This window comes from Drosophila eugracilis, unplaced genomic scaffold (assembly GCF_018153835.1).
Source record: "Drosophila eugracilis isolate 14026-0451.02 unplaced genomic scaffold, ASM1815383v1 contig_440, whole genome shotgun sequence".
Lineage (NCBI taxonomy): Eukaryota > Metazoa > Arthropoda > Insecta > Diptera > Drosophilidae > Drosophila > Drosophila eugracilis.
The window spans coordinates 1,202,825-1,218,976 of NW_024573306.1; the positions used below are offsets into that span (position 1 = coordinate 1,202,825).

Genomic DNA, 16,152 nt, shown 5'->3' on the forward strand with positions numbered 1-16,152 from the left:
TCGACGGCTTATCTCCCGGTGATTGGTTATGGCGTCCCAGGTGCGATAGTTGCGTACGGTCTTTCATTGATCACCAATGGTAACGGAGATGGGGGTACGGTATGTCGTTCAAGGTAATGTTACCATCAGAGGTTAACATTCCTTGGGAAACGATTTCGGATAATGATAACGCTTTGCTAAGAACTTAGAAGTGCGCTTGTAGTGCAAACTTGCGTAAAATGGCTAATCTTTAATTCACCACGACGAACTTTAAGCCAATGTAAAGATATTACTCAAATATCAATTGGAGTTTGGAAACACAGAACATGATAAGGAAATTATCGAATTCATTCTGAATATCAGTTTAAGAAAATAAACTTTCAGATAGTTAAAAAAAGAATACATAATTTTCAAGCAATTAAAGAAACTGATGAAAAAATTATCTCTAATCCTCAGTTGAGAGGTATAGTCATTATCACATTCATTTTGACAATAGCAAATAAAAGATTATTCTATTGAAAATATTTTGATGAAATATAATGCTATGAAATAATCACCCCATAATATTATCTGATAACTGAGAAAATCAATAATATCAAAAAAGATAAAGCTAAGATAAAATTTATTTATACTCTTTGAGACACTAAAGGTCATCATACTTTAATGTAAAGCATTCGGATTAAGGCTTCTAGAATCTTAAGAGTGCCATCACTTTGCACAAAAGCAGATTAGAACCATCACCTTAAGACAAACAGCTGAAGATATCAAACGGCCCTCGCAGCGATTTATCGAGTACCTAATGGTTCACATTCCAGTTGAACAAACCCTTTGGTGATGGGCGAACGGAATAACATCATCATTTGATTGACAGCCAAGCAAAGTTGCACTTTGTACGTGATCTTGTCAGCATTGCAACTGGATACTTTTGCCCCCGCCACAGATCGACCCTGCCCCTTCTTTCACTGAGTGACATGCCCCTCCTAAATGAATCCAGATCGATGCTTGGGTGCACTCCCGAAATAAACTGCAACAATTAAGAGCCACTTAGGACCGGGAATTAATTTGGTTGGGGATCAGTGATAATGATCGCACCATTCCGTTGGGTAAGCGGATTGACAGCCCAAGGAGCATCTTCATCTGCTCCGACGTCGTCGTTGTCGTCGTCGGTGTTTTCAATGTCAAGTTCAAGAAATCCGATCCTTGTGGCGCATTTTCGGGGGCATTAGTGTTCAAGATTCATAAGAGTCTGCACCATTGATCATGGGCCGACTGACTGGAGCTCTTGATACTTATATGTATATACATAAACCGGCTTGAAAATATGCAGGAAGTGGCCGGCGTGACCAATGGCATTTGGCTCGGACTCCTAAGGCAGCTTCTCAAAGACGCCTGGCGCCCACCTGATCCGATCTTGGCAGCAATGTGATGGCGACTCTAATTGTCATGCAAATACCAATTATCATTTGTCAGTAGCACCGCTAATATTATTGTCTGCTGGGGCAATTAAATGCCTACGCTCTTTATGCGATTGCCTGAATGGTTTCTGATCACCGATCGCAGATCCAGAATCGCAAATCTGCGATCTAATCTCCACGCTGATTAATTCATTAGCAACTGTCGACCAGTTTGTCAGTTACATGGCAATGATTGCTGCCAGCCGCCATTGCTGCGATTAATTGGCGTTATTAATCGTGTAGAAAATACTGAAATTGTTTGTGCTTATTTATAATGCTAAGCACTAATTTATGTCTCTCGAAGTTACCACTTGAAGGATTGTTTAATTACCTTTCACATTTGCATATGTCACAGCAAAGCCTCAGCTAATGACACTGCTGTTATCCGGCCCTCAACCACTTGAAAGCGGATCCAATTCAGCTGCCTAACCACCCCAAACCATGCCCAACGAAAATCTTATTAAGTCATCTAATGCAACCTCACATTATAGGAAAGTGCTTGAAAGGGCATCATGCTCGAGTAAGTCTCAAGGAAATCTTATATTCTTTCGAAGGGTTCGACTAAAAATACCTCTAATTTTGGAAATGCAAGAAATATTCTTCTTGGCTCTTCTTGATTCTTTCTTCAAGTTAAAAATTGGAAAACCGTTTTTTGTGAGTTACAATAAATAATAAATGAAAACATTCTTAGAAAATAAAGTATAACTTTAATATTTATTATTTGATGATAATTTTAAAACACCAGACTTACTTACTTATTTCATAAAAAATGATACATATTTTTACTATGTGTTAAGGTAAGCCTATCATACCCCTCTTGCCCTATATACTGCAAGGGCATAACAACTTTGACATATTGCCTTCGACATGGGGAACTGGAAACAGAATTTATGGCGCTTAAATTGCAGTCATGCGCATGAACGGCAACGGCTAACAAGATCAGTTGTTGCCCCCGCCCGATCCTGGTTGGGATTTGGGAATGGGAATCCGAATCAGATGGCTAAACCCTAACCCCTTTCGCTGTGGCTGCGGCTTAGAGCGGATGTTTGGTGTCAAAACACAAGCAGGCGGGCCGATGTGCGATGCATTTTCCCTGGAATTCTATACCGGACCTGGTGCCAGTCCGGGTCCTTGTCCGTAATTTATGTAAGACGATGTGTTCGCCAGTGAAAACAAGAAGAACGCGGGATCGATGATCGTAAAAATAGTCCAAGACCGCAGTCGAGCGCCCCATGTTGTTGATGTTGCTTTTATCAATTTGTGTTAAGTTCGCTTCTAAGCACGAAGCAGGCATAGATCATAAAATGGCACCCCCCGGCATCCAATGGATTGGTAAGGCCGAGGATCGAATCGGTTTGGGTCGACTTGGATCGACTGGTATCGGTGGGGAAATTTACATAATTACCGCTGGCGGTGCTTTGGTGAGAGCCGCCCGAACGTGTCAAAATGAAAAGTGTTGCATGATTAGCGAGTAAATTACGCCGCCGAGGCATAAATCTATCCCAAGCCAGTCCGCTGGCCCCGGAGATAATCAAATAAATGGGGCGATTAATAAGAGATGAAGATGCAACCGCAGACGGGCAAGGAAGATCAATGTGGCTGTTGATGGCCCGCAGCGGAGCTTGTGGTCTAGGTCCGATCAAATCAGGAATCGGGAGTTCTTGGCCAGCCCAGCTGGTTAGGATCGGCTGGCGCCTCGAGCGTGCGAATTTCTGCCCTCCCGTTGTGGGAGGTGTGAAGAATGGCCGCGGCTATCCAATCTTCAAACTCTAGGAACTTGACCATATCTTGCCTTTGGCTGGCGGTACGACATGACACATCGTTGTTCGCGTAGCATAACTTGGTCAACAAGCGATGATGTTGAGATGCGGCCAGTTGCTGATGCTGATGATGATGAAGGTGATGTCTTAGCCCGCAGCCAAACGCAGTTGGAACCGGCTCACACTGCGAGAAATAAACTATAATAATAACAAGTTTTGTGCTTTTCAGAAATAAATTCCTTTTAAAGATCATTAATGTTACTTACCCTTTCAGCTTTCTAGTAACACAATAAATACCTTCTAATGAGCTCTTAATGATGGATGCAATATAGTGGTATCCTGATTAGCTTTGTATAACTTATAACTTTTACCCTCTGTGCAATTTGAAATTCTGATCCCAGCGATAGATATGCTTCCTTAACACGTCCTCGATTGAGGAGCCGGCGGGTCCAAAAGTGGCTGACGCTGGTGTTGTTAAGAGCAAAGTGTTGTTAGGCGGTTATGTGTTCTTCACTTGTTCGCCAGTTGTTTTGCGTTTTAGCGGTGGTTTCGTATTACCGTTGCCCAGCCGGGACAACCCGGTCAAGGTCTCTCTCTTTCCAAGGTGCCAAGTGTCCCCAAGAACGAAGAACGAACGAACGAACCAAGAACCGACTTTCATTGAGTAACTGCATCGACGCGTCGACGGGTTTGCATTGCATATTGCACATGGCATTCCGATTCATCGAATCGAATCGAATGGAGTGGAGTCGCTCCGCTTGCATTTCCTGTCGCATGCGCCACATAAATTAGTTTTCCATGTTCACTTGTCACTTGTATCGCCATTGGCCAGTTGAACCCGTTTGCCCGGCCATTGCGGGTGTCCATTCCACTTAGAATCCGCATCCAGCGATTGCCCTTATCAGTCGCAGAGAGGCCCCTGCAAAAACCAATGCCGCATCCCAGAACAATTTGCAATCAATTTTGGCCAGAAGCCACCTAATTGCTTTTGCAGCTTATTTATAGGGTCGTCGCACGCATTTCCCGACTTAATGATATGAAAGTCTCCTTTTTTAGTGTCTAACCAAACCATAGACCTTGTCCCCAGCATACAGTTCATATCAAACAAAAAGGGAAACGATACTTTATTTCCCCAGCTAATTTTCAACTAGTTCAAGTTTAAGCCCCAAGATCAAAGAAATTTTTTATACCAGCCAGTCAAAACACTTTTACTCCATGCTTATCGGAATGCCCATAAATCAGAGTTTTCTGTCTACAAATTCTTGCGTTTTCCCACATGGAAATTATGCAAATCGAACACTGATAAATGAGGTGGTTTCCAAAACGTTAAGAGTGATTTCCTTATCGATGGTAAGCGTGATTTCCATAGTGTGCTTCAAACGCACAAGGTTCTCAGTTCAAATCCATTGGAAATAGTTTCCTTTCCTTTTCACTTTTTTGCATGCTATTCAATTTCAATGTCAATTGACCTCCCACCTGACCACTTCCGCAGTGATATTGAAGTTTATTCAATTCATTTTCTCTCAACCACATTCGTTTTTATATCGTTTTAATGAGGCTGCCTTTACGATCATTTCAGGTGTGTTGTATTTATAAACACGCCGACCCTCAGCACGCACCGAATTTCAACTGTTTTACGACTCGCCTGCAATGTCAGCATCCCGGGTATGACTCCAACTCACGGACACTTTTACGACTTCAATTTGTTGCAGCCCTAGCCGAGAGCCACCCAAGGCGAAAGGTTGGTTGTCTGGAAATAGGACCGATTCCCATTAAAGAAAGTGCTGTTATGGCCTAAATATGTTGCACCCTGCGAGTTTTATGTCTTTCGTTGACAGTGCGTGCATCATTATCATTGCTTTGAACTTGGCAGAGAAACTAGGAGAAAGGGAAAGAAAAACTAGGTCGAGAAGTACTTCCTCTTTCATGTTTTTCAACAAGCATGTTGTATTTTATAGTTATTTCCCTCATTTATTTTTTTATGTAAGAGCAGTATCCTTTGCTCCTAGTTTAAAGCAAGTTATGTATAATCTTTTTGCGTTTTGCATATCCTTGCAGGGCAGGTTTCCGTAGTGTAGCGGTCATCACGTGTGCTTCACACGCACAAGGTCCCCGGTTCGAACCCGGGCGGGAACACTCCTTTATTTTTTGTTATTATTTTAATTTTTTGTTTATAGTTAAAATTTTAAGATATTAAACTTATATACGAAAGAAAAATATTTAAAATGAGATGTTTTTTCAAAAAAAAAAAAAATATTCTTATTTATAACCAAAAAGCTCATGCTGAGAGCTTTTTCCTACACACTTAAAGGGCTCACACAAAACTACCACTATTCAACAAGTATGACAAAAGCATTCAGGTGGGATATAAGACACAAGGTATACAACAGGGGATGTAGCTCAGATGGTAGAGCGCTCGCTTAGCATGTGAGAGGTACGGGGATCGATGCCCCGCATCTCCAAGTGAATTTTTTTTTCACCAATATTGCTTTTTTTAGCATGAGAAACATTTTGCATAAGCAACTTGGCATTTTGATGGACATGCTCTCCCATCGTCGGCGACATTTGTGTCCAATTATTTAGTAAATAGAATATCATGCCGGTTACAACTCCATTTCACACGCTTTTCCGACCGACTGGCCGAACCGGCTTGTTATGCAATCGCTCAGTGACTTTGGCTCTTTAGCTCGTCTCCGTTTCCATTTCCATTTCCCGGCAGACATCGCAGCTAATCCAATTAAGCGTACTCATCATATTCACGCAATGCAGGCCATGAACTAGAAATGCAGCTAAACCGGACTCTGCCGAGGGTGGCTTGAGCGGAGATCAACGGGAATGGCAAAGATTCTGACATTTCCGTCATGTCCGGATGATTGAAATCTGTTTAATTGAATTCAACTTTGGAATGCCTTTTGATGCCTTTTTTAATTTTTTGTTTAATATTTCCCTTTCTAAGTCTAAGTAGTCACTCTTAATCAATGAATAATAATTGGCGCTGCCGATCAGCTTCCTATTTAACCAACCAAGCATCGGCAATGACCATAATGCATTGTTCTTTTGCTATTTTTAACTATGAAACTTTAATTAGACTTACATGTTAACCATATATTAATATTATTACAAGGGCCATTACAAGTCATTATCATAACCGTTATAAGCACCCTCAACCTTCAACTTCGACAAAATAACTTTTCGACAAATATAAGTTATTATACATATGATAATCAAATCAACGCCTCCCAGTTTTAAGTAAAATAGCTTACCTATTTTTTACCTATTATCGAAATAAACATCTAACTTCTTTTATGTAAATTCCAAGTCGACCACCACTTACCTTTTTATACCAAGTATCACCCAGCAACGACTTGCTTCCATTCAATGGTAAAAAGTATGGAGTTGACTTTTTTTTACTACCATTTGATCAAAAAATATTCCATAAAAAGACTTTCTCATGTTAGATTCCTCGCCAGCATCCCACACAAGATGATAGAGAACACTTGTTAGATGTCAAGGCAATAAATTAGTATCACCGGATTTGTGTGGGTGTTCATTAATAAATCTATCTAATCTGCCACTTGAATTTCACGAATTGGCACTGCAAATGGCAATGGCAATGGCATTGAGCAGGTGCAGTTGATTGGACGGAGAAGCAGTTTGGGGGCATGCCCACACTAAAGTCGATCACTGTGAATCACCACGGGTGTATTCTCCATACGTCACGTAGACCTCAAAATCGTAAAAGTTTATCTGCAACCTGCCAAAATTTAAATGTCACTGCTGCTGTGATGTTTGTGTGAATATCAGCAAAATTGAATGTTGAATAAAATGAAACGAGAAAGTCAAGTCAAACATTTTTGTTATAACATTTTTCGAATATTTTTTTAACAAACAAAATACATTATGCCCATAACTATAGTTGCTTATTAAGAAACTATTAATTTAATCTTATTTTACAACCCTATTGTCATTCACTACTACAAAATTGGAAATGTCTTAATTGCTCAGTTTTTAATTATTATTGCTACTTTCATAGACAATTTAATTTAATTAAGATAACTAAATTATTGTCAAAAAATAAGTAGAAAAACCTTTAAAAACAATGTAATCAACCTTTTAACTGTTTTAAAAAACAACTAATAAAAATAAGCAATAATTAAGCAACAATAAACAAGCAAAAAGTATTAGAAAATAAGAATATCTTAATTCTCTGTTCTTAATTGTTATTGCTACCTGCAACTTAAAAACCATTTATTTATATTTATCACTGAAAAAATACAGCCATATAATTATCGTCTAGTAGGCTGGAAAACCCTTTAAAAACAATGCAATCTAATTTTTTAGTAGGTATATAGCAGATATAAGTTATGGCGGCTATAAGCTCATGACGGCAAAAGCAAATGGTAAACAAAATTACCAAAGTTTTGCAACATTTCATGCTGTCAAAGGTTCAGGTTTGACAAAATTTGTACGTAAGACCTATAAGTTCACTGCCTTCTCCCAAATGAACTTCTTTAATCAGGCGACCAATTAACGCTCTCAGACAGCTGACTTTGATAACAGGTTATAGCTGGTTGGACTGACCATAGGCCATAGCCATAGCCATATGATAATGATAATGGTGATCATCGCCGGAGCAGCTGATAAGCCCCGGAAATGCGCGTGGAGAGCGTGCGACAAACATTCGAGTGGAAACCACAAGCCCGACGACGACGACGTCACCCGCTCTTTTATGCTTACGTTAGCTTTACTTTACGATCGAATCGGGGGACTTTCGTTCCAATTTATGTTGCCAAGAGCACTTCGGATTCGGATTTGGATTCTCGGGTTCTTGGACTGCCCGGGTTCTCCGGCGGGTCTCTTTTTATACATACTTTTTGTTCAGATTGGTTTCGGGTGGGCGAGCGGTGTTCTTTTCATTCTCCCCCTTCTGTTTTTTTGGGCTGCTGTGGGGGCTGGTTGTGCCTCGTGTTTCGCCTATTCATGCGAAAAATTCAGCAGCGTTTGAATGAATGCGAATGCGGGAACATGAGCGACCAGCAGCGAGCAGCAATTTCGCCATTTCAAGGCCTACGTGACTTGTCTCACACAGGGGAATCGGAACGATTTGAACTGGGTACCGCTATTGCGGTTCCGGACTAGGGTACGGGGGCACAGGGCACGAGTCTCCTCGCCCGTAATCCGAGCGTAGTTAGCTCAACTTTATTCTATTATCCATTTACAGGGGAGCAAATTTAATAGGAACTACTGGCTGACAACAAACTTGTTAATTTATTTTATGGAAATATTTGGCACGCGCCAAACTAAATTAACTTAGAAAAGAAAATTTTGAAACTTTATACATTTTTTAAAATATTTTTAGAAATACATTTTACCTACTTTTGAAGATTTTAATTAACCAACATTATTAAGTTATAGCTTAATAAAGCTGAAGTTCTTTAAATAATATAAATACAAAATTTAACTTTGATTTATAGAGGTTTGACTGTAATTTTAAAATCGTCGTCGCTCTCTGATCTGCGATCTCTCTCGATCTAGTCCCAACCACATGATCTATACGTTTTCAGCACGTGCTGGCGCGCCTCTAGAAAGGTCTTTGACTGTAGTCAGCTGATATCAGCATATTATGAGAGCGTTTTTTGCCTAGGTGCTACCTGCTGCCTGCTCTCCCAGAGCAATCAGCTTTATCTGCTCACCTGTTATTAGCGCAATCAATGTGTGCCATAATGATGACACTGGGATTTAATCAGCATAATGAAATATTCCCCAAGCGGCTCAAACAGACCAATAAATCGAAAGATAACACAGGTTGCTAAATTAGCTTTTAGAATATTTTAGTTTATTTACAGTAGTTTTAGCTTGTGTTCTTTTTTCAGTCTTAAATGATAAATACGTAAATATTATACCCTATTTGTACTTTTAACTTTAGAACTCTTATGCTTAATGATCAGGAACTTTAGCTTTGTTGTGTGGATCGGTAGTCCAATAGGTTGCGGCAATAGATCGAAGGTTAAACATCCCTTTACTAGATAACTTGGGTGTGAAGCAAGACCAGGACGACTAGCTGCAGGCACAGGCTGTAATGGGCACAGAAAATTATAGAAAGGGATTTTGGGATTTGGATTTATATAGGTAAAAACCATGCCAAAAATAAAATGAGTGAATTGTAACAATTTGGTAAATTTTTTTGATTTAACTCGGGCAACGTGCAAAATCCTAAAAATATTTTTTAATTTCATGCAGAAAACTCATCATATTGGATATAAACCTTTTACAAGGACTACTCCTCTTACCATCGTACGACTAAAACACATTCTCGATTTGATATTAATGTATTTTTAATTTTATTTTGTTTAGTTTAGCTTTTCTCGTTTTTCTCATGCTTTTTTCGTTGATCATTTTACTCACTTATCTGGAAAATGTTTGTTTAATGCATTAAATTATAACAAAGTGTTGTTAGTCTAGAGCCTAAGCGTCTTAGAAGTAGTTTATAAATAAATATTTTCAAATAAATAAATAACTCCATCATCATACAAGCTACAAACTATAATTTCACGCTTATCTCTCATCGATCGAATAAATTAATATTACATGTTAGTTTCATAAGTAGTTTTAAAATAAAAATACAATCTTTTGATTTGTGAGTTTTGCATTCCTATATTTTTTTCTCATTTATTTATTTATTTATTGAATAATAGTTTTCGATGTGTCGTTGGTTTTATTGTTTTCGCATAGGGATTTCCACCTCGAGTTTCCATTAAGGAAAATTTGCATTGAAAATTGATTTACAGAGCTTAGGCTATGCACTGAGAGAGGCAGCGAGGTTCGACAATACACAGTGACAAAAAAATTGATCTTACGACTAAATCGTGGATCTATTTACAAATGGATTCCCTCGACATATACTATTTAGTATTCGAATTTTCACCGCTTCACTCGTTTACAATATTGGGAAAGCGCTTTGCAAGTTTTCATTTTCATTTTCATGTTTTCTGGTTGACTTATCGCTGTGGTCGTATTTTTGAGTATTTTTCGTCGTCGACGTGAACGTGAAAGTTCCGCAGATACAGAGACTCAAGTATTTCAATAGACTCTTTGGGTCATTCGCGTTGCGTAAGGTTATGGCTTCGATTTTTTTTCATTTTTACATCTATCTGATTGGATGGGCGTGCGTTTAGTTTACTTTTCGATGGTGATTATAATCCAAATTGTTGGCTTGAGAGGTTCTTATAAAATACTCGAGACTCCGTTGTAATACATTGATATTCATCGTCTTTAGTGGGCCACTGGCATTGACCTGGATCATCGCCGGGGGGACAACAGTCCGCTGCATCAAAAATACTTTAGTGAACCACAGTCCTATGTAGGGGTATGTATGATATATCAAATATTTACACACTGATGATATATATATATATTTATATGGTGTGCATCTGGTGCTGAATGTGCTGTGTAGTAAGGTGGGTGACTGTTGGTGTGTGTGTATTTGTTGTGGAAACTTGCAATTACATAATCTTTTTCATACTCAAGCCAGACTTTATACATCATTTTCACATCCTTCCTTCTCTTTTCTCAACTTTCTTTTTTCTCAACAGTCTTTCACTGATTTTATCTGAATTTTCCACATTTTGAACGTTTTGATTTCATTTTGCAGGCCCAAATAAATAATTTTAAATTTTGAAAAATAAAAAAATAAAATAAAGCACAACAACCAAATAAATAAATAATAACCAAAAAGTACAAAATGTGTGAAATAAATTTGGAAAATAATTTTAAATTCTATAAATATTCAAGGTTATGGAAAATTCCAATCAATGTTAATCCCAAAAGGAAAATATTTAATAATTTTAGAAAAATTTAGAAATGTTGAACTTCCAATCCATAAAGTATATTAAAAAAGTTATTGTTTAAATTTAGAAATTTGCAAAAGAATTTAGAAAATCTCTACGTAATTATCGTTTTGTTTTGTGAGAAATAGATGAAGGGTTAGCAAAGAATTTTCTTATGGGAAACTCACAAATCGTAGTAGAGCGAATCATCGCCGGCTGCACCGCTGCGTCCCTGCGCCTCGGAACTGGCGTCCTCGTAGCTGGCATCCTCCAGGGATCCACCATCGCCGTCAGCATCCTCATCGCCCTGTTCCGACGGCTCAGCCTGCTCTTGATCCTGATCGTGTTCGTGATCCTGATCCGCATCCTCGCCGCTGTTCATGCGCACATTGCGCTCCACTCGATCGCTGGTTTCGCTGGGAGAAAAAGCAGGCAGGGGCGAACTGCTCTCCCAGTGACTTCCGGGAGGTGTGGCCAGACTGGTAGCCATCGTGGTGGTAGTACTTGTATCCAATTTTCGATGCTTCCGCTTGCCACCGGAAACGGCCTTAGCCTGATGTGCCTGCTGCTGCTGCTGTTGCTGCTGCTGCTGCTTCTTGCCACCATTTGGCCGCTGCTTTCCCTGCTTATTCGCCTTTTTCTTGCCACCCTGCTGGATATTTCCCTTCGCTCGCTGCTGCATTACTCCTTTGGCAGCCTCTATAGGATTCTTCCTGGCTCCATTCTTCTTGCCACAATTGGGCGGGGCTCGTTTCTCGGCCGCCGCTTTTTCACGCAGTTCCTTGCATCTTTTCGCCTTGGGCCCCAGTTTTCTCAAATTACTAGCTCCCGCTCCCGTTCCAGCTCCTCCACGCTTTTGGCAATTATGAGTGTCCTCCTGCTCGTGCGGCTTGCACTTGGGCTTTTTCTTCTTGTTGGCCTTGTTACCACTTGGTCTACTACTACTGCTATTGCTACTACTATTACTGTTACTGTTACTGTTACTGTTATTGCTACTGCTAAGGCTACTGCTAATATGGCCGCTCTCGCTTTGACTACTGTTACTAATACTACTCAGGCTGCTGATTGCAGACACAGGAACGTAACTGCTACTGCTACTACTTTTACTACTGCTACTGCTGCTGCCACTAGTGTTGCTGTTACAATGTGGCGGCCCCTTGAATCTGGCCACATCGATCAGCTCGATCAGCGGCTTGCCCGTATCACAAAGTTGCCGCACGCCGTGCTTAACGCGATTGGCACCAAAATTCTTGGCGATCAGCTGCTCGACCCGCTCCTGCGGCACTGTCTCTGTTATGGCATTTGTATAGGTGCTCAGCTTTCCCAGCGATCGGGTGGCTGGAATCTGGGTACGCCGGGGCTGGCCACTGCCATTAAGGGCCAAGTAGAAGACACGCTTCGAATGCGAGTGATACGTGGAGGAGTACGTGTTGTAGTTCTGCAGACCCATGTTCTCGTTGAAGACGCAGTCGTCGGTGAAGTCTTTCTGCAACAATCAAGGGCTATGATTAAATGATTTGGCTAAGCAAATGGTAGTTGGTTTTAATCTATAGAAACATATGGTATCTTCCAGTAGCTATGATCAGTAAACAGAAACACTCTTTAAATACAACGTGGCTATTGCCTTTTAGGCCACTTCAAAAGGGCTCTTCTTGTTACCAACTTCTTCAGAATCAAATACCAATAATGAAGCACATTCCCCCATTCCTTGAATTCGCTGACCAAAGGCGGCGTCTGTTTCTTTTGTCTATCATCACAGAGATCAGATGGATAAATGCGCTCATTATCACAGGATGTGCTCCTATCGGTGTTGGCCATCGATAGTGGGCCCCCGACCTCGTACTAACCATAAACATTCCAACTTTATGAACACCTCCTGACAGCCGAACAAAAGGACCAAATAGCCAGTTGAAAGAATTACCCGACTGAGAATGAGAAATTGTCTGGCTAGGTAAACAACAACGAAAAAGAAATGTAAATCGAGATCGGAGAAAGGATTTACATTAGCCCTGCTTTCCCAGTGGCCTTTCAGGTTGAGCCGACTGCTAGACATCTGCAGATCAAATTCAATTAACAAACACTGAATTAATTCGCTTGTCAGGCAATTAAAATTGTTTCGTAAATAAAACGGCAGCCAGGCAATTCCCTGCCTGATTGCTTACCCGGGAAAATGTCGCCGCTTAAATTTAGAAATTAATCAGGCGAAAGGCGAACCGCAATGAGCCATCAAATGGGTGAGGGCCAGGCCAACCCAGGAGCAACGTTGGAGCATGTTGACGCCATTCCCGAGGTCGAGTCAAGAGGAGACTAATTTTTTGACATATGTGACAACAATGTGGCATGAGAGCCTCTGGCCCGCAACCCTTCCTCTAAAACTCTTTTATGATACTTATTTCCAGGCATTTTCATTTATTTTTAGTCTTTAATGGCTTGCAAGTGAAAATTGGCAGACACCAAAGGGAAATGAAGTTGTACTCGGATAAGGAAAAACATCAGGGAAAATGAGAGGGGACACCCAGAACCATTAGCCCAGCGTGGTCTCTCTATCGGAGCTGATCGAGTGGCGCCAGGCGAGCCGTAGAAAGGGTCAACCTGTTGTCCAGATTACGGTGAACACCTACAAACGGAACCACTTAGGGTATACAACAATCTGCTGTATGACCAACCAAATGAAAAGAAAAACCTGCGTGACGCGTTCCGCCCGCCACTTATCGCCCCTGAACAGGACAATAACCATGATAATGATGCAACATATTCATTTCGACCCTGGGTCGCTTAGCATTAATTGACCAAACCCAAGTTCGTGGACTCTGCGGGCGGTCGAAAGTCTCTTCCCGGAGAACAAATTATGCAAATTAATAAGCAAAACCGTAATACGAACATTTATGGCTACGACATTTTAATTGGCCGAGACGCTCTGAGTCACGAGGCTGTTTGGGTTTTAAATTTATGAATTGGCAAGCATTTTGGGCTTATATTTTACTTTTTTCCTTTTTGTTCAATTAGCCAAAGCCCGAAATCACCTGCCTCGTTGGTCACAAGACAGAAAATATTTAAGAAATATTATGGTGAAATGTGGCAGGGCTATATATAGCACAACGACGGAAAGTATTAAAAGTACTAGTAAATCAGGGACCATAACTAGCGGCGGGTAAGTTTAGAATGCAGCTCTTGCTTCTCTTTCTCAGATCTCGTGCTGTGTGTACCGGACGCCTTCTTGGTCGCCAAAATAAACAAGACGGCCCAATATAACCGCCCACTTGACCAACTTAGAGATATGTATGTTGGCTATGTTAGAGGCATGCGGCGCCTTCAAAGGGCCGCCTACAAAGTGGCCGCTGGTGAAGCGCATCAATCAGCAAGTATCTATCCGAGTATCTGCGAGATACTCGCCTAAAAAAAAAAAAAGCCAAGGCGGACACGCCTAGGCTGACAGAATTGGCACACTCGCTGCTATTTCGGATGCGGAAAGGTCAAAGTGCTTGAGACAGCGGAAAGAAATGAAATAAATTAAAACAAAAAATTAAATAAAACTAATGTCCGACGGACCAATGAAGCGCGGCCGTAGTGGTTGCAGTGGCGCCAGCCCAAAAAAGGCATCCCAAAGATGAGGATCGTTGAAACGCAGCGGGATAAAGTGTCAGGGTAAGTATAAGGAGCAGGGGTATAGAAACCCAAGGACGATATTCCAACCACTTGACAGCCTAAGGACGCATTCCAGGGCAAAAGGCAAAAAGGACTCCCTTTGTTGCTGCTGATCGTGTTGCTTTGTTTTTGTTCACATTTAATTTTTTATTTATTGCCCGAGCCCTTCGGTCGCCCTTTCATTTATTTGAGTATCCCTTTTGGGTTTTATTTTTTTTTTTTTTTTTGGTTTACCTCAATCTTTTAACAGGCCTTTGTTTGTTTTTGTTTTCGTTAGAGGGGTGCCAACAATGGACTAGATATAGACCGCTCCATATACCAAATTTAGTTATCGCAGAGCGGCAAATTGTTAGAAGAAATCAATTTCGCGGTTCAGGGGATACGGAAAATAAGGATGCCCAAATTTGTGATATATCTTTTCTTTTCAGAGAAAGATTGAAATATGTTAACTGATCTTGTGAGCTACATTAACCATTAACCTCTTTTTAATTAATATTTTTTAACTTTTTTTTATAATATTGAAAGCTTACTTACCGAGCCGTAGGGAACACCGCACGCGTCCATGCACAGATACAGGCAAGTGGCCACACTCTGCAGCTTGATGCGCCCCACATCCACGGTGGATCGCTGGAGAATCGCTGCAAACGAAACGGAGAAAGCACATTAATTAATTATCAATCACAAGGTGCCAGAAAAGACGACCTGATTATGGTCTGACCCACAATTTTGGGCGCAGGTGTCAGGATGTCAAAAAAGAGTGAGAACCCAAAAGGTGCTTAATTACATATCCGACACCTGGTGAGCCGACAGCCCAGGAAAGTAAATTAATCCATGGGTTAAGAAATATATAAGAAAAATAATAATAAACACACCCAGCTGGGAAACCACTTAATCATAGATTCCATTGCCGATCAAATTTGTCAACTGTACCGAATCGAAGATGCCTTAAGTGAGATAATGGATAATGTATATAATTTATGGCGAGTACCGCGTCGGGTTAATTGAAATTGCCGCCTTGCACTTGAGAAATGAACATAAAAGACGCGCAGCCACACCAAATTCAAGTTCAGCATCGTTTAAGGTCAAACCACTTGTGTGGTCTCCGGAATCTTTGGAGTCTCTGGAGATTCCGGAGGAGAAGGCTGGCAGTACCGCCTGCCTCTTTGTCAGTTGGCAGTTGCCTGGCCAAAGTGTGTCAGCACTTTGTGGCAAGCGGCATGCCACGCACTCGTTCAATGAACTTTATGCACTTTGTGCATAATAAACATCAATTTATAAATACACAGCTTGTTACGGGAGCAATGGGAAATCGAAATCTTAGCCAGCTGCTGCGGCAAGGAAATGTTTGTTCCTAATAAAAAATATTATTATTAGAGATTATGGCGGAGTACGCCAAGGAAGTGGCCACTTGAGTAGGAAAGCCATTGATTCCCTAACGATATAATCTGAACAAGTAATTAAATCCTTAACTATAGTTTATTTATGTTC

The 16,152-nt window shown here is 40.7% G+C and overlaps 1 protein-coding gene and 2 non-coding genes across 6 annotated transcripts in view; 2 read left to right on the plus strand and 1 right to left on the minus strand.

Moving 5' to 3' along the window:
• The first annotated feature begins 5,256 nt into the window (after nucleotides 1-5,256).
• Trnav-cac lies at nucleotides 5,257-5,329 on the plus strand. The gene has a single exon. It is a non-coding gene; the product is annotated as a tRNA-Val (tRNA).
• A 253-nt stretch (nucleotides 5,330-5,582) lies between these two features.
• Trnaa-agc lies at nucleotides 5,583-5,655 on the plus strand. The gene has a single exon. It is a non-coding gene; the product is annotated as a tRNA-Ala (tRNA).
• Nucleotides 5,656-8,974: 3,319 nt separating this feature from the next.
• Nucleotides 8,975-16,152, minus strand: part of LOC108117168 (uncharacterized protein DDB_G0271670) — a 44,756-nt gene continuing 37,578 nt past the window's right edge. Inside the window, exons 1-3 of one of the 4 annotated variants that reach the window (XM_017229449.2) lie at nucleotides 15,199-15,285; nucleotides 11,208-12,521; nucleotides 8,975-9,267 (exon numbers count right to left, since the gene is read on the minus strand). In XM_017229449.2, the coding sequence (XP_017084938.2) occupies nucleotides 9,216-9,267; nucleotides 11,208-12,469 (1,314 nt within the window). In that variant the 5' untranslated portion in view covers nucleotides 12,470-12,521; nucleotides 15,199-15,285 and the 3' untranslated portion in view covers nucleotides 8,975-9,215. Of the gene's footprint in view, nucleotides 10,803-11,207; nucleotides 12,522-15,198; nucleotides 15,303-16,152 lie in introns of those variants that run through there. The other 3 variants (XM_017229448.2, XM_017229447.2, XM_017229446.2) reach the window with 3 other exon arrangements.